Raw genomic sequence first — 21,288 nt, 5'->3', positions numbered from 1 at the left:
AAATGTCAGTAATTGTTGAAGTTACGTGATAGGCACGTGGGGATTTACTATATGATTCTCCCTACTTTTGCATATTCTTAAAGTTTCCTTGAATTAAAAGTTTGTTTTTTAAAAGAAAGACCCCTACAGATATTTCTTGAGTTTCCATCCACTGCTTGGAAAGCATCAACAGAGCTGGGTGCAGGGGCACACACCTGTAGTCCAGCTACTTGGGAGGTTGAAAGCCTGAGCAATTTAAACTCTGTCTCAACAAACAAACAAAAACCCCACCCGCCCATCCAACCAACCAACAAAAAAACCCTCTAACGACTCAATTTATATGGGAGGTTCACAGCCATTAGCGACTTGAGTGTGAGCGTGTATTTTGCTGTCTGGGGAATTCAAAAACTCTCTGAATATCAGAATCAGCAGGTGTGCTTGCTAAAAAACAGACAAACAAAAACCTCCAAAACAAAACACCAAACATTTCTAGTACCCACCCAAGACCCTACTGAACCAAGATGTTCAACTTTGGAATATGTGTCCAACTTGTATAGAACCCACAGCCGCATGTAGTGATAAGACAAGTACTGTATCTCTGAGCTACACCCTCAGCCCTAATTCTGATGCCCCTGGGCTTCAGAGTACCAAAAGCAGAGTACCAAACAATGCTTGCCACATAGTACACATTCCTTACGGAACGTGAGTTTGCTGTAATTCACCTGGCTAGACAACATCATCGTGTTCATGGTCAAGTTTAAGTTGGTCTTGTTTTCCTTGATAAGGTACTTCATGATTTCCTTGCCTGTCATCTATTTTTTATACTTGATGGGTCCCCCATTACACATATTATTACTGGCCAGGTAGATAAGAGAGATGGAGTTAGAGGAAAGAGCACACAGTGGAATGTGAAGGCACAGGAAGCAGGAGGCAACCAGAAGCCTGTCCTGGCTTCCTGATGGTGGAGATGGCTTGCAAATGGGAAGACACTGCTGAACTTACCATGGCAAAACCAACATCTGCTTTCTTTAGAGCTGGTCCATCATTTGTGCCATCACCAGTGACAGCCACCACCTGCCGCTGATCCCCAACAGTGCTATCAATGATACCTGGGAAAAATACATATACTACAGTCAATACACGTGGGTCATCTGGGGTTATTTGACAAGCACTGTTCCCCATGAAAGGTGCTTTATGGGTCACCCTTCCCCTCCTATTCCCTTCTTTCCTTCCCTCTTCCCCATGCTAGAGGTCTGCAGCAACCCCTGAAGGGCATGATTGTTTCAAGGGGAGCACTCTGAGCTAGGAAAGTTAGTCCTCATCTAGTGCCCTAAGGTAGTGAAAAAAAGCACCGGATGAATCCGAATGCAGAGGCCTGGGTGTCACACAACTGGTACCTACCAGCAGGGCCATGGGGTAAGTTACTTGTCTTTTCAGCATCCAACTTCCTTATTGACAAAATAAGAATAGCTTGCTGGGCACAGTGGCGCATACCTGTAATCCCAGCAGCTCAGGAGGCTGAGGTAGGAGGATCGCAAGTTCAAAGCCAGCCTCAGCAACTTAGTGAGGCACTAAGCAACTCAGTGAGACCCTGTCTCTAGTAAAATATAAAGAAGGGATGGGATGTGGCTCAGTGGTTAAGCACCCCTGAGTGAAATCTCTAGTACCAAACCCAAAAAACCAAGAATGGCTTTACCCTCCATGACTAGCTCAGTACTACTGGCACACAAGACATGTAATGTTTCAAAAACCCAATTTTATTACATGTCATACCAGGGCTCAGAGGTTTGCCAAACAGAATGTTCTCTCCATTAACCCAAGTGTTTTCCTGGGAGTCCCTATTCAGAACAGGTGGGTTGCTTTGGCTGATGGCTCTTACCTGTCCTGGCCCCAGCCTGTCTTCATCTATCATGGGCACCCACTTAGGAGCCAACCTCACCTTTCACCAGCGTGTGCTTGTCAGTGGGGGAAGACCGCGCCAGCACCCGAAGCTTAGGCCAGATCTTGTCTAGCTTTTCTTGTTCTACCTGCCAACACCAGACACACCCAGATCAGTCATGCGCAGATCAGCCATGCAGGAAAAGCCTACTTTTTCACATAATCTGAGCTTCCAGGGGAGTCGGGATTCCATAGTCCCATCATCCTTATCCTGCCCCATGTGAAGATGAAACCATCAACTCGGTCTCCAAGGGAGGATTCACTGGTGGTAACCACTCAGGCCCCGATTGTCTTAGATGCCTCCCATTTCCCACCTGGGAGCCAATCCTTATTTCTTAGACCCTTGACAGGAGGTGCAGGGTCAGCTGCTCAGTCAGGTGGCTCAAGTGGTACTTCTGAGGTCTTAGGTTTGATCTCTGGGTAGACCAGGAAGATTTTTTCTGCTCCACATTCAGACCACATTCTCTTACAAACCTATGTCACCAGTGACCACAGGGCAGTGATGTGGGAGGGGTGAGTAGGGGAAAATCAGTACAAAATCATCCCATGACTGAAAAAAATGGAAAGAAATGAAAAGTCGGTGACACTGACTCCAAAGATAACTTGTGAATGAAGATAATGAGAAGAAGCTCCACACATTACCATCTGAGCAGCTTTGGTGGAAAGAGCTGCTTGGCTGTAAATAGATTTCAGTCTAGAAACAGCCACTTCTCCCATGTGTCCCAGGTGCCTCATGACAACATCAGCCTTTTCCTTGACAAGGGAGGCCCTGGTTCCTGTCACCCAGGACTTACCTCGCCCTTCTCATTGCGAATGAGTCTGTTGAATTCTTTGCCTTCTAAACACAAGAAGTCCTCTCCAGGTGTCAGAATGCCACATTTGGTGGCGATGGCTCGGGCTGTGTTGATATTGTCACCTGTCACCATTCTGACAGTAATGCCAGCTCTTTTGCATTTGGCAATAGCTTGCGGTACCTGTGGAGAGCAAAGAACAAGGAAAGGTGGATGCGGGAATGGAACACCTAGTAAACTGCTTATTCAGCTGTCCCTTCAACAGAGAGGCTGTGCCATGGGACATGGGCTACATTTGGTTGGCCATTTTTGAATCACTTGGTCCTGCCCCATTTCTGTCCAACTCACAATAGTCATAAGATATTTCATCAACTGTCCCATGAGTTCAAAGGGAAATTTTCCTCTGAAGCCAATGCTTGCTCTCCACCTACAATCCAGACTCCTTGACAGGATATGGACAGTATTTGGAGATGTGGCCACTGCTTTCCTCCCTAGCTGACCACTCTCCACTGGCCTGGCTTTGGCTCCATATCAGTTCTTTGTCATCTTCCAAATGCAGGACACCCTTGCCAGGCTTGGCCTTGACAATCACCAGTCCATCTGTCTGCACTTCTCTGAAGCAGAGATGTTTTCAATCCCCTTTTGTGTTAGAATAGCATTCAGCACCTAGGGACTGTTTGAAAAGAAGGTGCTGGTTGAAACAAGGCTGCTAAAGACAAATTTGGTGTCCCAGTTAATTCTGCCTCCTGACCATTCTCTTTCTCTCTCTTTATTTGGTACTAAGGATTGAACCCAGGGCGCTTAACCACTGAGTCACATCCTCAGCCCTTTTTATATTTTATTTTGAGACAGGGTCTCACTAAGTTGCTGAGGCTGGCTTTGAACTTTAGATCCTCCTGCCTTAGCCTCCTGAGCCGCTGGGATTACAGGCATGCGCCACCACGCTAGGCCTGATTAAATAATAAGTACTAAATAATAAGGCCAACAAAACCTTCGCTTTTTTACTACTTGAACAGCACTGAACAGATTATCTTGCGCAAGTGAGCACCTTTCTGCCCTCTTCCCTTCAAGACCCTCCCCCAGGAAGGTCTGGGCAACATGCCAGACCACTTTCTGCTGATTTGCACACTATAGCAGTTGTGGGAAGTAGCAGGCACAGGAACATCTAGGTCTAAAAGTGAGAAGCAATTAGGCAACTTGCCTGAGGTCATAACTAGACAAAGAACTAGTATCTACTTTCTGTGTCTTCTCATTAGGACACACTGGGCCTGTACTTGGGCCCAGAAGCCATTAGGAGACTGTCAGTTATGTTTTCTTGCTCTTTCTCCAACACAAAGTCTTACCTCTGGGCGCACAGGGTCCTCGATGCCCAACACTGCGATACAGGTCAGCTCAGTGACAATTTCATTCTCATTGTCCCATGAGGGCTCTTCACCATCAAAATCCCGGTAAGCTATGCAGATAGTCCGGAGTCCCTCACAGGCCATAGGCTCAATGACATTGCGTATCATATCATCTCGGTCCTTATTCTTGAATGGCATTGCTTCCCCTTTCTTGTCCAGGATCCGATTACACCTAGGGAAGCACATGGTCAGAAAGCAGCCTCTCCCTTCCCACCGGGTCTGCTTCTATAATCTTTTGCAGACATTCTGGCAACTCTGCATTATTCTAAAAGACATCATTCCTCAGTCCAGTATCTCCTTTATCTCTAGCTGGGTAGCTGAGTCCCTCTTTCCAAGGTGGGGTGGCCTGTGGATTGAGTAAGGCATGGGTGAGTGGGAGTGTGATTTTTCCATGCCATTCATTCTTACCCAAGGCTTAGTGACTTGTGGATCACCTGCTCTTTTGAACTTCTTAAAAGCAGAGAAACTTTCTCAATCTAGAATAATGCATGGGGTTGGTGCTAAAGAAGAATGCATTGATTAAAAGAAGGTGGCTAAAGCCAAATTGAAGCACTAGTTATTTCAGCCCTGTTGGCCCTCGACCCAAACTGGGTCAACTTTTACCCATGGGGAGCCTAGCCACTTTTTAATTATGCAACCTCCCTGTAATTAGAATTAAGGATGGAAAAGAAAAGGAAACAGAACCAACATTGCTAGTATTTGCTTTATGTACATTGAATCATTCAACCACAGTAAGATGGGTGGCACTCTGAGGATGAACCGTTTTCAGATCAGGAAACGGAAGTTCAGGTGGTCCAGGTTGCTGGGAGCCATTAGCCAAGTAGGTATGACAATTTCCTTGCCAGCGTACCCCATGTTGCTTAGTGGAAGGACTCGTGGAAATAGGACATTTTGTAGTGACACTGCATCTAAGGTGACCTTGCTCAAGGACCAGGGCGGATCCGGGTTTAGGGTGTTCCAGGTTTAGGATAATCCGGGTTTAGGGTGTTCCGGGTTTAGGATAATCCGGGTTTAGGGCATTCCAGGTTTAAGGTTATTCCTGCAGGGAATAGGGCGTATCCTGCTGCCTGAGTTCCCCTTGAGTTCTCACGGGATTCAGACAGTATTTTTTGGGAGACAGAAGCCCAGTGGGGGTGGATTTGGGCAGAGAACGTGGATTTCCCCAGAACGTGATTGTAGACGGCTGGTGTAAGTTTGGGAATAAAGAGTTGCTGTTTGAATCTACAAGCTGTGTGGTGGCTCGTAATTTTGTGCCCAGCCAGACTGTGGCACCAGGTCTGAATCCTGGCTGTACCACTATCAGTGGTATCTCCTCGAGCAAGTTGTGTAACTTCCCTGAACTTCTGTGTCCTCATCTGTAAATTAGGGGTGATGTTTGTACCCGCCTCACTGAGTTGTGATTAAATAAAAGGAGTCACCTGAAGTATTTAAAAACAATGCTTGGCCTGAGGAAAAAGCTCAGAACTTCCCTGAACTTCTGTGTCCTCATCTGTAAATTAGGGGTGATGTTTGTACCTGCCTCTTGACTGGGGGCTCGCTTACTCAGATGTGTTCAGTGTGGGGCATGTTGCCCAGACCTTCCTGGGGGGAGGGTCTTGAAGGGAAGAGGGCTGAAGGGTGCTCACTTGCGCAAGATGATCTCTGAAGCGCCCTTGCTGAACATGCGGAAGCCACCACCTGGCTTCCTGATGACCGTGCTCATGGACTTGCGCACCGAGTTGAAGGTGTACACCTTGTAGAGCTTCTCCTCGGGCAGCTCACTGCGTACTGCCTGGTAATCCTGTTTCAGATCAGTGACAAAGCCCAGCAGAGCACATTCGGTCTTGTTGCCCACCTGCCGTGCCAGGCCTCCCTCCTTCTCTGGAGGCTGAGGACAAAAAAAAAAAAGACATGGGGCTGATGAATAAGATACTTTGACCAGAGAGGGAACTTAGAAAGGTATGAACTCCCTTACAAAAATTTCAGATATCTTCAGAGCCTGTGGCAGAGGCTGACTTTTTTTTTTTTTGCAAGGGTCAGCAGACAGTGGTCAGTAGTGACCTTGATCCCAGAACCATCAAGGTTTTTAGGAATATGACAGTTTGCTCCAGCGGCAGTGCAGGCATCACCCTATATGGGTCTTATTCTAATACCGTCTTTTGGTTTCTGGAAAGTGGGTAATTCACTCCTGATAAGCCCTAGTCTGCTGTGAGTAGGGGTTCCCTCCTTAGAGACACTGCTGTTACGTGGTAAGTGAAGAGCATTTAGTGGCCAGAGATCCCCACAGGTCCTTACACTCAACCCTCCATCTCCTTCTGTGGATTATTCTCTAGACTCACCCCAAACATGTCTAATCAGGAGTGAAAAATGGGATGAAGGATGGCAATACAGGTAAAATAAATAAGAGGGGATTTGTCCCTGGGAAAATTAATGTTCCCTCTAATCACCCATTCTAAATGACCAGGCAAATGGAGAGCTCACCAGAATCTTGGAGGTATAAGCACTGTTGATAGAAATGCCATTGACAATGAGGTCCAGGACCCTGGGCAGGAAGATGTCAGGGCTTGGGATCTGATGGTAATGAGTGCCTCCAATATAGGCTTGCACCACTGTCATGCGGTTCATGGTCAACGTGCCTGTCTTATCAGAGCAAATGGCTGTGGCATTGCCCATCGTCTCACAGGCATCCAAGTGCCGTACCAGGTTATTATCTTTCATCATTTTCTACAAAGAAAAAGAGAAAAGGCTTGTGAGGACCCACTGGGTCAAATTTCATGGCCTAGCTAACTTCTCTCTTCACATTTCACTTTCTAGTTCTACTCTCTTGAGATTCTACTGATTTATTTAAATGCTGATGTAACTCACTGATGTGGCTCTCCCACAGTGCTATGTACTGCGTTTGTGAGGCCACCCAAAGTTTGTAGAGGATAGAATGCGCTTTCTAAGCTTTCATCAAAGGTACATGGTAACCTCCCTTCCCATGTCTGTCCCCAAAGAAGACACAGTATTGTTTCAGTCTCACCTTCACAGAGTAGGCCAGTGAGATGGTGACAGCTAGTGGCAGCCCCTCTGGCACAGCTACCACCAGTACAGTGATACCGATGATGAAGAATTTGACAAAGTACTGGATGTAGATAGGGGTACACTCAGGTAGCCATGGTCTTCGATGTATCACAAAGTTGTCAATCACAAAATACAGAATCAGGATGATGACCGTGAGAGCAGACATGAACAGGCCTGTCCGGGGAAACGAGTGCATGAACACAGGCTTGGAGACACTGTAATGGATTAGCATGAACTGTAGCCTTTCTACTAACTTTTAAAACCACGGTCTTCAGGAAGTCATATTAAAATCTTCTCCTCACTCTCTGTTGCTTGAACACTGTGGTGAGAGGGAAACACAGTGGTTCCAAAGACACATGCTTTCTTCTCAGCATGTCACTAACTAGACTCATGGCTTTAGACTAGTCGTTGACCTCTTGGGCCCTATGTCTTGGCTCAAACTCCTCATTCATAAATAAGGGGGTTGGTCTGCTTTCCAAAACAGCATTCTATGACTCTATCCCACAATTCATAATGTAGTGACTGTGTTTGTCCATTCATTAGCAATTTATAGATTTTGACTTCTCCCCTACTAGCCATGAATATCAGAAAATTCACAACTCCATCAGAGATGCTAGCACATTACTTATGTGGCTAACCCTAGGAAGTGGTCCTCTCAACCCTTCTCCTATCACAGCATACACAGAAGATGATAATAATAGCCAGAATTTACATAGCCCCTACTGTTAGCCAGGCAAGCCCTTTACAACCACCTTACAATAACCCCATAAGACAGGTTACGATTATCACTCTTTTTTAAGATGGGAAAAGTAAGACACCAAGAGGTTTCTGGAATGGCACAATGGAAGGGTGACCCAATCATCCTGGTTTGCCTGAGACCAAACAATTTCCTGGGATATGGGACCTTCAGTGCTAAAATCAAGAAAGACCCAAGCCACCTAGGACATCTTACTTCATTCACCTTGAGGTAAATGGAAAAATCTATTCAAGAGTTAAAAAAATTCACCCCGCCCCCCCAAAAAGAACCCATTGGCTACCCTGAGGGCTGAAAGGATCAATATCTGGGCATGTATGTACCTGTTTGTTGCAGTGTTTAGCACTAAAGCTCTGTTTAAACCATGCTCTGGTTTTGGCCTTGGCTTTGCCTGAGGGACCTCAGTGTGAGCCTAGAGGATGAAGATAGCAACGGAAGCACATTCATTTGTACTTCACTTGATTAGGGCATGCGTAGGGAGAGGAAGCAAGGCGCTTGTAGTAGAAAATTCGAAAGATACTCACATATGGTATAAAATTAAGTTCCTCTCTTGCCCACCCCAGTCCTGGCCCGGCTCAATATGTGAAATACAAAAACAGAGGAAACTAGTGGCCAATTTTCAGGTAGTTCATATCCCAAAAGAAGAATAAGGCAGGGATGGGGAGAACAACAGGGTTAGGCAATGTCTGTTCAGTGTTTCAAACCCATGTATCAGGCTCAATAACTTGCTTCTGCATCTTCAATTCATCTCATCCATGTAGAGTTTATATGCAAAAGATTTCAAGGTAATTAAAATTAGCTGGGTACTAGACTGAATGAATAGGCTGGGCCAACTCACTCCCATAGAGTGCTTAAAAATATTTTAGCAGTGCTTAAAAATGTCCTCAATTTGTGCTGTCTGATAAGGTAAACACTGGCCACCTGGGGCTATTGATCATTTAAAATGTGGCTAATGTGAGGGAGGAACTGAATTTCTCACTCTATTTTATTTTAATTAATTTAAATGGAAAGAGCCACACATGATTAGTGGCTGCAGTAGTGGGCGGCAGAGATCTTTGCTACCCAATGAATGCATGCTTCATGGATTAGCAGTGCTGTCCTGCTGGAGGACTTGTTAGAAATGCAAAATCTCAGGCTGCACTGCAGACCTGCTGAACCAAATCTACACTTCAACAAGAACCCCTGGTGAACCATATACACATAGATTAGGATGGCGGCAAACAGAAGGGTGGGCTCAGAGATTACACAGTGGGATAGATCACACTTGGGGGACATTCCATTTGGGAGCGATCTTCCTTTTGCTCCCTCTTCCCACCCATCCCCTACCTCTGAAAGAAGGTGGTAGAGTGTGCCCAGGTAGTGATGGAGAAGACACAGGCACGCAGGTGGCCCAGGAGCACACTTGGTGGTCCTGCTCTGGAGAAAGAGCCTCTCTAACCAGTGTCTTCTTTGCCCCTCCAGTCTTTACTTTTTATTCACTGCTCTGTGCTGGGCCACGTGCTATCAATATGCATTGGAACTGCCTCTAGCAAACGGCAGCCTCCTCTATCCTGAAGGAATTTATAAACCAAAACCAGAGACAGGCCAGTTATTGGAGCCTTCTTCCTGGCTAAAGTCAATGTCCCTGTTGTGGTAATGTGCTCTGCACTTCCCATTTGTTTGGATGAAAGAGACCTTAGGGCTGTTAACCCTGACACACAGGAAAACATTTCTCTCTGAAAAAGCCTAGGCAGTGGCCAAATTGTGGCAAAGATAGGGACACAGCCAGCTGGACTCCATTAGCCACTCTGAAGTTTCAGCTTCTTTCTGCCAGTCCTGGTTGGGATTCAGGCAGTGAGCGAGCAGAGCGGCCGGAGGGGCACTGGTAAGTTGCGAGAGGCAGGCTCCGCCAGACTCACCGGCTTTCCCGATGTGAACAGCCAACCGCGTCAGCTTGCCCTGCAGCACTGACTTTTCCTTCTTGGGCACCTTGACTACCTTCTTCTCCTTCTCCTCATTGTCGGCCCCATCCTGGCTGTTGAGTGGTTGGATTTCCAAGGCCACTCCATCTTGGGTCTTTGCTAGGGTGCACACACAAAGAGTCAAGTGAGAGGGCAAGGTGACAGCACGGAGTGGCAGACAGGTAGAAACGAGAACCCTTCAGTTTTATTCCAGGAATATACCTTGGGTCCCTGACGTCAATTCTGACCACTCTCACCCCATGCCAGACACGGAATTTGCCTTCAGTGCTCTATTAGGGCCTTTACAATGGTAGCTTAACAACTGGAAATGAAACAGGGGGTGCTTTTAGGGCCTGGATTTCCTCTTCAGTGGCAGCTTCCTGGCATCACCTCAGATCCTCAAGCCAGGTTTATTCTAGCAAGGAGATTAATCATGCCACTAAACGCTATTACCAATAACCATCCTTCCTGGAATGCAGTTCTTAAAATCACTGTTTACTGCAGAAAGGGGCTGAAGGGAAAGGCTAGAGCATGAAGTTCTAACTCGCTCTGTTAAAAGGTTCATTTCTCTCTTTCTCTCTGTGTGTGTGTGTGTGTGTGTGTGTATCCCCCCACCCCACCCCTCCCCCGGGAAGAAACACAGACTCAAGACCCAAGGTATTTCCCAGCTCCTTCTTAAATAAGTTGAAGGACAGGAAGAAAATCCCCCTTCTCCCATGCCTGAAAAGGTAGGGAGTGGGAGAAGCAGAGTAGAACCTGGGGTTAAGTCTTTTGGGGGAGAGGGAAGAAGCTGGTATAACGGGACCCCCTGGAATAAGAGGAAGCAGGGATAAAGACAGACATATAAATCCATTGTGCTTTTAAAAGAAGAGCAGAGACCTAAAATTAAAGAATTAGTTTTGCTCAGCCTTGGTTCTCCAACATGTCGACTTACTTTATAAAGACTACTATGATAATGTTTACAAAGGAAAAAAAATTCTCTAGGAGCTGTCTCAAGAAAGCAGTTCTTGCTGGCTCCTAGCATCCGTCCAGCTTCAGCCCCACAGAGCTCAGTCTTTGGCTTAGGAGGCCTTTCCTGAGATAGTCTCTGCTGTCAGACTCACAAACAAGACAGAGACAAGAGATGTAAACACAGCCACCAAGAGAAACGCACACCAGACCAGGAGGAACAAAACAGACCGTGGAGAGAACAAGAAAGAGGTGGGGAAAGAGGCTGAGAGAAAGGGCTCTCTCCAAGGACCTCTGAGAAGACTAGCAGAGGAGGAATTCAGACCAGAAGAGGACAACGATGACAAAGCCAGAAGAGGAGGGTGCAGGGACTTCCCACCTCAACGCCCCCCACCATTTGAACCCCAGATCCGGGAACTGATGGCATTTAAATCTGGCTGGCCAGGGCAGTGAAGCAGAGTTCAACACCCTGGGAAGAGCAGCTCAATCCCACAACCAAGAGAAACCATGACATGAGGTTCCACGAGCTAACAGCAGAGGGTGCTGCTGTCCCATCTCAGACTGGGACTGGGGCCTTGGGCCCACCCCATCTCTGCACCTTCCTCAACATCTGGGCCAGAGCAGCAGGTAACAGATGATGAAGAGGAGAGGGGAGAAGGCAGATGGCCTGGAAAAGTCTGATTTGAGCGAGGACAGGTAGAGATGGTATATGAATGGGTAGAGAGGTTACCTTTGTTGCGATTTTCAGGGACTCCTTGTTTTTTACCTGTTTAAACAAGAAAGAAAAAAGTGGGGTGGAGACCCAAAGTGACTATTAAGAGATCAGATATCCAATTTGTCTGTCCTGCTCTGAGCCCAGAAGGGCCACACGAAGGAGTGGGTTGCAGGGAAAGCAAATAAATGTAAAGGGAGCTCACGTCTCTGCTCTCATTCCTCCCAGAGGTCTACTGAATCCTTGGGATGTGAGCAGAGCACTCATGCAGGTGACACACGTTCACACCTGAGCTGCTCTCTCTTGGAGCATGGCTGCCACTGAGAGGGAGGGTGCTCTGGCTGGAGTCAGATCTCTTGGAAAAATGGGGTGGGGGTTAGGGAGTAAGAGGTGGGAACTGTTTCTGCCCAATGGCAAAGGCCCTGCAAGGTGTCTTCATGTCAGTTCAAGCTTCCTCCTTATTCACCCGCAGACGGCTGAGGAAATGAGTAGTCTAGTGCCCAGAGAATGTGTTGCTTCCTGCTCATAAACTGCCCTCTACTAAATAGCCCAAGATGATCCTCCTGTCAAGTAGCAGAAATCCTTCTCTTCCCAAAGGGATGAAGGAATGCTCAGGGAAAGGTCTAGATTTTGTTTTAGTATCTTTTCCTCTTTCTCCTATTATCCCTGATTAGGAGGAGCAAGTAAGGGAATGGCAAAGACTGGGCTGGCGTCACCTCTGTCCCACTCTTCTAGCTGTGTCTCTTCCACCAAGAGCCTGTAGTTTCAGCAGAAATCAATTTTATTCTTCAGGTCAGTTTCCTCTTAGCAGCTTCCCCTTCTTTGAGGAAGAAAGTAGGGGAGGAGGAGTACATGGAGTACAGGTTATCTCACCTGCTGGCTCATTTTGGGCAGGTTTAATTCAACCCTTTACAACCTTCCAAAGACACAGGAATTGAGGCCTCAAAGAAGCCCGATTCGGGAGCCTAGAGCAGGGTCTGGTTTTCATCAGAGCTCCCCAAGAGCCACGGTTCACATTTACATCTTGGCATGGAGTTTGGATATCTGCCCTCTTCATTCCGTCAGGTTCTCCCAACCAGGCTTTCCATCCAGATCTGAGCCCTTGCTTCTAGCTCACTCATGGGGATAAGAAGAAAGAGAATCTCACTGTAAATGCCCAAGTGTCCCTCACCTTTCTTCTTTTTCACCTCCTCTTCATCTTCATGTACCCCTAAGAGGGTAAAAATGATTCCTGTCTGGGAGTTGATCCCCACAGCAGTCACCACCATCCTGCCAGAACCTTCCATCACATGGGTCCCTATATGGGAAAGGAGAAGATGGGAAGGAGTGTTGCTTTTTATTCCTAGCCATGAATTGGTGTGAAACAGAAACTTTAAAAAACAAGTACTTCCCTACCCCCATGGATAAGGATACACTTAGCAGATAGTAAGAAAAAGCGAAGAGTTAGGCACATTTAGAACTGACCAAGTGAAGTAAGGGTAAGAAGGAAGGTGTATCTTTTTTAGAGTTAGCCCTCTCTTCATCCCCCTCCCAATTACCAGTGCCCCTCCAAGATCACTCCAGCATCTGTTTCACAGAAAGTCTCTTTCAGCTTGCCTGACATCCTTGTATGCAACCCACCAATATGCTACTGCCCCAGCTGAACCCAAGGGAAGGAGATGGGACAGAGCTGGAAGAGAGAGCAGTCCTGGAACTCATCGCCTGGCTCTCCTGGGGAGGCAGAATGGAAACTTGGGCAGCTGGAGACTATACCTGCCAGCAACATGGGGTCTTTTTCCAGGGACTTCCTGACATGGTCTGATTCCCCTGTCAGAGAGCTCTCATCAATCTTCAGATCATTTCCCTGGATCAGGATTCCGTCTGCAGGCAGCAGATCACCTGGTGCACAAAGGGGAAAGGGACAGTGAAGGAGAGCTGGTAAGATCCTGGAAGAGCGTGGGGACCTCTAACTCCGCCATGCCCCTCAGGGCTGCTCCCACAGGCCCCACTTATAGGGCAATGGCCCAGGTAGGACCTGGGGAGCCTCTAAAAGACAACTCGAGGGCTGGGGTGTGACTCAGAGGAAGAGCCTGTGCTGAGCACACACAAGGTCCTGGGTTCCATCCCCAGCACCACAAAAAATAAAAAGAAAGATAACTTCAGCTCTGTAGAGCTTTGGACAAGATTCCTTTTCCCTTCCAGGTATTATAATTCAAACAATATACTTTTGATCTTCAGGCACATAGGGTACAAATCTGACAGTCTTTTGGGAGAATATTTTCCATTGCTTTCTTTCAAATTCCTTTCCACGATTTCCTTAAATTCTAATTTAGACATTAATATGAGCTTATCTTTTAGGGTTTTTACCATTCCCAGCCCCCTTTTTCCAAAGGACCTACACCTCAAACATTGGGGTGACCCAGGTCTAGAAAACATGGAGCTCTCACCGTATTTGATTTGGGCGATGTCACCCACCACAATCTCGGCCACAGGGAGCTGAATGAGCTGACCATTCCGGATAATGGAGAATTTTTGCTCCTGTTCAATGCGGCTCTGCAGTCCCCGGAACTGTTTCTCCTTGCTCCAATCATTAAAAGCTGTCACTAACACCACGATGATCACCGAGAACAGAATGGCTGCCCCCTCGATCCAGCCAGCTTCTGCCTCCCCTTCGTCATCTGGGCTACTTACGGATTCGCCACACACTAGCCAGGGAAGGGAGAGAAATAGTTACTGAGAGCTTTTGATGAAATGAGGGTAACACTACCAAGGCCTCCACAAAATGAACAGTGAGGAAAAGAGAAAAATAGAAAATAAACCCACTAGGGCTAGGGATGTGGCAGAGCACTTGCCAAGCATACCCAAGGCCCTGGGTTCAATCCCTAGCACCACCAATAAACAAACAAACAAATAAATAAAATAAAACCCAGGCAGAAAAGCTATCTTCCGAGGAAATCAGCAGTTAGCAGGATTGAGTGTTGTCTCACCACCACCATATCTATTTGTGTTAATGCAAAAGAAGCAAATGGCCAACAAAATATGTCAAACCAAGTCACATGTCAAGAACTTAAGATTCCCAGTGGGGTCAGGCTCTTCCTGCTAGTTCCCCTGATGCCAGAAAAGAGGTGGGCACACTTGGAGGGCTTTGTTGGGTTGGGTAAGGGCATTGGAACCATGGCATTCTGAATAAGGATTTGAAGGGACAGGAGAAGGAGGGAAACCCTGGAGTCAGAATGGGTTCAAGGAGTAGTTTACTAGCTGCCAGCTGGTTTCCTGTGGAGAGCCCACTGGATGGTGGGGTGTGGGGGCTGATGCTGGACCTTGTCAGTCACTACTAAGCATGCTTTGGTGGTAGTGGAAAGAACCCAGATCCCAGTCATGCTGAGCTGTTTAGACACTCACGTTCATTTTGTTCACCAGGGGGGCGATAAAAGGACAGGACCAGGGAGATAATGGCTGCAATCTCCAGGATGATGAGTGTGACATCTTGAAGGGCTTCCCACACTAATTCTAAGAAGGTCTTGGGCTTTTTTGGGGGGATTAAATTCTGTCCAAACACGATTCTACGTTTCTCCAGATCTGCAGGGTTCCCAGAGAGACCTGAAAAGGAGACAGGGGTGGATCAAGAATGAGAACAAAAGAATGGAAACAAGGCTGTTAAAAGCCTTTTTCTTTCTTTCTTTTTTTTTTTTTTTTTGGACTAGGGATTGAACCCAGGGGCACTTAACCACTGAGTAACAGTCCTTTTTTGTATATTTAGAGACAGGGTCTCACTGAGCTACTTAAGGCCTTGTTAAGTTGCTGAGGCTGGCTTTGAACTCGTGATCCTCCTGCCTCAGCCTCCCAAGTGGCTGGGATGACAAGGTGTGCCGCCACACCTGGCTAAAAGCCCTCTTTTAAAAAAGGGCCCCTCGCTTCCCGATCCACCCAAACATAAGACCCAGCTAGGGTGACCAACCATCCCAATTTACCCAGGACTTGGCAGGTATGGAGCTTTTAGTTTAAAAATGGGCAAAGTATGAGAAGTTGGCCACAGGACAGGGGCTGCTGGCTTCTCTTAGTAACCAGGGTAAGCTAACCTAGATGCAGAACTTCACCTCCTCTTCATGGAGCATGCTGCAGGCTCCAGCTCTTAGAACATGAACATTAACATGTTCCTTGTGATGCCCACAGAACTTTCTCTCATATTGACATGGGAATGCCGGTGACGACTTGCATAGCATCAGCTTCCACCCATTGGCTCACAATAAAGGCCAACGAGAACTAGTTACCTGCTTAAGGTCACCTCAAGACAGAGGCAGAGCCCACCCATGTGTCCTGATTCCAAGTTCCAGGGACTGCAGATCATCAGAGCAGAGGTTTTGACTGTAACTTACAGTCATACCCTTTAAGCACACATGCCCCTGCTTTTCTGTGTCTCTGTCTCTCTTACACATACCACTAAGAGGTACTACTATTTTACCAAGAGCTAAGTACTTGTAGGTACTAATAGAAGTACTACTGATATTCAGGTTGAATAGAAAGAAAACAAGAAAGGCAAGGCCACAAAGTTTTCAGATACTACAGCATTCCCAGCATCCTCCCTACCAACACACATGTATGCTGACACACCTGCATGCGCACACACCACATACAACAGATACAAACATACTGCAGACACACAATACACATAACCACTTGACAATGCACATACCACACACACACTCTAGGCACACATTCTAGGGAAAAGAGATAGGCAGTTATTTTAAGTGCCTTCTTGAGAATTTAGGCCCCTCTCCTGGACCCCAGAAAGGTTACTCTTTAAGGCAGGGGTGGAATCCCGATGTGGTGGTTAATGCCAGTTGGCATTCATAGAGTTGTTTACACACTGCAGCAGATTAGTCCTGGCTCTGGCACTGGAAGCTGTTGGCTGCAGGTTTGATGGGATCCCCACAGGCAGGGTGGGGCAACCTTTGTCTTGAAAAAATGGTTAACAGCTGTGGGGACCCAGGGGAAGGAGATACTTTGTTGGAAGGAGCTGCAAGAACAAAATGGAGCCAGCAATGCCAGATGATGTCTTTATACTCGGTCAACATGAAAGGCTCTTCTACTGGAAAAGATTGTAAAAATGGGAACTCAGGTACACAAGGAAGCATTGCTTGCAGGGTCTGAGATGCCTCCACTTCCCATCCAGAACAAAACCACCAGCAGTTGCTCTTAAGATACTCATGAGTCCGGGCTGGGGAGCAGGGGTCTGCTGGCGATGAAGTGGGGGTGGGGGACCGCTGTGGTCCATACTTGTGTAGTCAGCACTGAGGATGTGGAAGCCACTTGCCCTTGCTAGTATTAGGAGAGAGAATAGGTTTCTGGCTAGGAACCTGGTGTCCCAAGCTGTGATCCAGGGCTCCTGCTGCCCAGCGCCCAAGTACCTCACCTGGCCTCAAGCTGAGGGGCAAGTTAAGCTGCTTGCCAGATGCTCATGCCTCCTCCACCCTGAGAAATCAGGTTCCTGGTAGGAAAGGAAAGCAAGGGGCCGCAGAAGGTACGTTCTAGTAGACCATCTGGGTGACCAGGCAGGCAGGGCAGAGTGGCCAGTGGGCAGCGCCTCAGTGGTTCTTTCTCCCAGGAACTAGAGATAACAGGGTTGTGACAACTTGGGACTACTGGGCTGGAGGGCCAAATAAGAGTTCTGATAATTTGGGATATTCCTCAAAGAAGTAGTATTCAAATGCAGAAGGAGAAGATGCCTTCCCTCCTTCAACAAGGGCTAGTAGACCATTATGAGGGTAAAGCAGGACAGCAGATGTTAAATATCATAAGGGGCATTCCAATAGCACTGGCCTGAGCGTGTAGGGGGCAGGGCTATTGCCCTCTCAGCTCTCACATTAATACCTTATGATCATCCTTGACTCCTGCTCTGTCTCTCTCTCATCTTCTATACCCTTTTAATTAGGAAATCCTACCAGCTCTGCCTTCAAATTATATCCAAAGCCCAATCCCTTCCCATTTTCAACTGCCATCATGCTGGTCTCCCGCCAGCAACTCTTGCCTGAGGTACTGCAGGTGTCTTCTGTGTCTCCCGGCTCCACCCTGCTCTCCTGTTCTCTACACAGTGGCCAGAAGATCTTTTTTAAGACCCCAAGGCAGTACATGCCATTTATCTGCTCAGAATCCAATGGCTTTTGCTTGGAGTGAAACTGAGCACAAAAACCTTATTATGATGGCCTCTAATGTCCTTTATGAGCCACCACACTCTCTCCCTGCTCTTCCCCATGTTCACCAAATTCGAGCCCAGCCCAGCCAGCCTTCCTTCTGTTCTCTGAGTGTCTCAGACAGGCTTGGACTTCAGACTTCTGCTTTGCCCTCTTCCTGGGGTAGAGCTCACTTCTTCACCTCTTGCAAGTCCCTGAACTGCTATTGCCTCAGGAGACACTGACCTAGCTGACTGCATTTAGAATGGAAACTTCTCTGCCGCAGCACTCCCAACCCCCCTTACCCTGCTAAATTTTTCCCATCCCAGTCTTCTCACCTAATGTGGGTATGATTAATTCACTGAGTGTTTACCTGTCCCCCTGTACAAGGGTAGGATTTTTGCTTTTGATCTTCTGGCCCATAGCCTGCCTGGCACAATGTACACATACAAATTTGTCAGATGAACTGAATGAATGAGTAATGAATAAGATTGCTAACATTTAAATGACTACTATATGCTGGAAGCTTCATTAGGCACATCTGTGTCTTTCCATGAAAATATCACAATCCCAAGAAGCAGCTACTATGAACCCATTTTATATATAAATAAACCAAGGCCTGGAGAGGTTATGGGACTCCTTGAATTACTAAGTGGCACTCTACACCCCCATAGGAGGCAGCTGGATGTTAACCTGTATCCAGAGGGGTAAGATGTCACCAACTAGCCCCACTTTGTTGGGGCTTGCCAGGTTTTAGCACTGAAGTTTCTGCCTCCTGGGAATGCTCTTTGGTCCCAGCGAACAGGCCACCCTACTTCCTACACTGGGGGGAGCAGGCTGACGCGCTACTTTCTTCTCCACCTCTGAGCAAGCTGGCGTGGCTCCCATGGTCTACAGTTGGGATAGTTAGTCCTCCATTTCCTGTCATCAGGGTGATGATATCTGGCCCATCCGAGTCTAACCTATAAACTCTGTGCTCAAAGAAGGCTCCTTAGGGCCTTTTTTGGATCCAGGCAATGAAGAAGGACAATGGAAGCCATACAAGGTCAGGCCTGCTCTTCCCTGGACACCCTCAAAATCACATACTTGCTTCTTTTTTGCCATTTTCCACTCATTTCTCTTTTCCACTTGGAAGTCACCAAGATCTCGTATAACAGCTACTTTAAGAAGTCAAGTGGCTGTCCTAGTTCCCAGCATGCTCTGCAGCAGGGCAGGGCAGGGTAGCTTGGGGCTGTAAGCAGTCATAGCCTTGGGAATCCTCTCTGACATGTGGCGCTGCTGGGGAAAGCCATGTGGGGCCGGGAGCTCAGCCAATCCCCAATTTTGGGCTTTCCATTCCAATTCTTTCAGCCCCAGAGAGGCTTTCAGGCCCTGATCTCAGCAGTTTAATTTTGCATAAATACTTGTCCAGCCCAGAAAAAATGTTTTGGGCCCTGCTCTCTGCAGTGGCTTCTCAAATATTCACACAGCCTCCTGGAAAGGGGAAGGAAGACTTGGCAGGGAGTGGATGCTGGAAACACAGGAAAGGGTTTCCCCAAGAAATTCATCAGGAAAATGAGAGGAAACTTTGTTCTTAAGCACATAAGAGAGAAAGCCCCACCCAACTGGGGAGTGCCTTTGGCTCTGAGAACCAGACTGTGCACATGAATTGGGAGAGGCAAAGAGAATGTTAAGCTGTGAAGTCATCACCCCCACCCCAGGCTGGGAGTTGCTAGGCCCCTGCCCAAGCTGGTCAGGATGAGCCAGCAGCAGGGGAACATTTGCATCTGCTGTGAGTCTGTGCAGGGCCCAGGGTCAGGGAAGATACGGGGAGCCCAGCCCAGGGAAGGGTTCGGGTGAGCTTCCCTTAGACACCAAGGACTCCCTTAGACACCAAGGACGTTGGAGGTAGAGTACCCTTTATCAGAACCGGCTCAGCCCCAGAAAGGGTGGGGCTAGGTCAGACATCATAAGGGACTTCCCAGCTGTCTGAGTTATGATACCTTGCCAAGGAGGCAGCAGAAGCCTCTCCCACACAGATAGTACAAAGATGTGGTTCGTGTGCAGGCAGTGCTCTTTTAGTACAGATATCAGCATACCTTTTAAGGGCTGGGGAGGTAGCTCATTAGTAGGCAGCTTGCCTGGTATGTGTGAGGCTCTGGGTTTCATCCCCAGCATGAGTGAGAGGGGAACCTTGCTGTCCCTTAAAACCCTGGACTAAGGGGAAGGGAGGCTTGGGATCAGAAGGCCTGCAGGATGGCGCCAGCTCCTGCTGCAAATCCAAACCACTCCTCCAAGGGTTGCGGGGCACTTTCCCTACTGAGCATCTCCAGCTCAACACACCCATGTCGCACATTGGCACATTCTCTATCTGCTGAACTCTCGGCCCTTCAGATAAAGCAGTCGACTCAAGGTCAGAGCAGAGGATGATGGACTAGAAAACAATGCTCTCTCCTTTCCTCATTCTGGTCCCAAAGCCTGGCCTGCCTGGCTGTATAGGAGCTCTTCTTCAGGGCAAGTCTCCCTTCACCCAACCGCTCTAGCCTTTTATGAACAAACAAACAAAACCCTCCAGCTCTGGCACAGGGAAGAGAGAGCTCCCTAAGTGCTGTCGCCAGCCCTCTGCTCTGTCACCTTCTCCTGTACCGCATGCATGTGCTTCCTGCCATCCAGTATCACATTCCCAGTACTCACACCTCGGAGCTAAATAAAAAGAGTGAAAGGCTCATTTTTAAGAGTAGACGTAATATCTGTCTCAGCCAAAGAGGGAATGCCATCTCTCTCCCACCCCAGGGATGGTTCAAGGCAACAAGAAAGTTAAAAAAAAAAAAAAAAAAAATCAAACCAGGGCTGGGATATATAGCTCACTAGTAAGGTGCTTGCCTAGCAGGTGTAGGCCCTGGATTTGATCCTCGGTACTGCAAAATAGAGAAATAAATAAAAATGAAATGAAATCAAGCCAAACTCAAAAAATTTGCAGGAGCTGCTGCTGAGCTGCTGAAGGATGTAGCATCAAGGTTTCCGGGCCTGGTCTGGGGAGAAGGCAGGGCAGAAGACTTGGCCACACTGTCCCACGTGGATGCCCCTGCCTGGCAGCATTGTGCCAGCTAAGGTGGAGAATTCATGGAGCTCAGGGTTGGGCTGGGGAGAAAAGGCCCAGCAGCTGCCCCGACCTCATTCAGTCCTAGGCACTTAAATCAGACAGGGAATTCCCAGAGTGCACTAGGGAATTCCCTGTGGGGAGGAGGGACAGAAGGAGGGCGATGTTGAGAGCCACAGCCAAAGGGGCCCCAGCAAACTTCCAGCTGCCAGCAAACTTCACAGCGGCCCCAGCAACATCTGGCTGATTGGCTCCTCGGCCCCAGCAACATCTAGCTGATTGGCTCCTCTGCGGTGATGCTCATTGGACTGTTTCCCTGCCCTTTCAGACCACGGAGCTGCTCATTGGGGGACTTTTTTTGGCTCCGCCCACGTGACCCAGCCAATCGGCCTCAAGAGCAGGAGGATTGTGGGAGGTGGAGAGAAGCTTGGGTGGGAGAGAGAGGCTTGTGGAAAGCCGGTGGTGGCAGTTGAGGCTCTGAGGGTTTTTCCTGAGAGGCTGTTTTGTTTGGCGTGTGTGGTTCTAAAAATAAAGTTAGTTTCTTTTGACAAGT

General features: G+C 47.8%; 1 protein-coding gene across 6 annotated transcripts in view; it reads right to left on the bottom strand.

Annotated features, from left to right (window-relative positions):
* The window catches only part of Atp2b4 (ATPase plasma membrane Ca2+ transporting 4), a 96,719-nt gene that overhangs the window by 20,503 nt on the left and 54,928 nt on the right, over window positions 1–21,288 (bottom strand). For 4 of the 6 annotated variants that reach the window (XM_015483877.2, XM_048809727.1, XM_048809725.1 and 1 more), the window contains exons 3-15: window positions 14,889–15,086; window positions 13,934–14,191; window positions 13,260–13,385; window positions 12,679–12,804; window positions 11,526–11,561; window positions 9,806–9,967; window positions 7,113–7,327; window positions 6,572–6,814; window positions 5,737–5,978; window positions 4,052–4,283; window positions 2,712–2,891; window positions 1,919–2,006; window positions 982–1,088 (exon numbers count right to left, since the gene is read on the bottom strand). In XM_015483877.2, coding sequence (XP_015339363.1) covers window positions 982–1,088; window positions 1,919–2,006; window positions 2,712–2,891; window positions 4,052–4,283; window positions 5,737–5,978; window positions 6,572–6,814; window positions 7,113–7,327; window positions 9,806–9,967; window positions 11,526–11,561; window positions 12,679–12,804; window positions 13,260–13,385; window positions 13,934–14,191; window positions 14,889–15,086 — 2,213 coding nt within the window. The remainder of the gene's footprint in view (window positions 1–981; window positions 1,089–1,918; window positions 2,007–2,711; window positions 2,892–4,051; window positions 4,284–5,736; window positions 5,979–6,571; window positions 6,815–7,112; window positions 7,328–9,805; window positions 9,968–11,525; window positions 11,562–12,678; window positions 12,805–13,259; window positions 13,386–13,933; window positions 14,192–14,888; window positions 15,087–21,288) is intronic. The other 2 variants (XM_048809726.1, XM_048809724.1) reach the window with 1 other exon arrangement.

The sequence above is a fragment of the Marmota marmota genome, unplaced genomic scaffold, assembly GCF_001458135.2.
Source record: "Marmota marmota marmota unplaced genomic scaffold, marMar, whole genome shotgun sequence".
NCBI lineage: Eukaryota > Metazoa > Chordata > Mammalia > Rodentia > Sciuridae > Marmota > Marmota marmota.
Note: the sequence above shows the minus strand (reverse complement) of the source record. Positions and strands in the feature narration are given on the sequence as shown.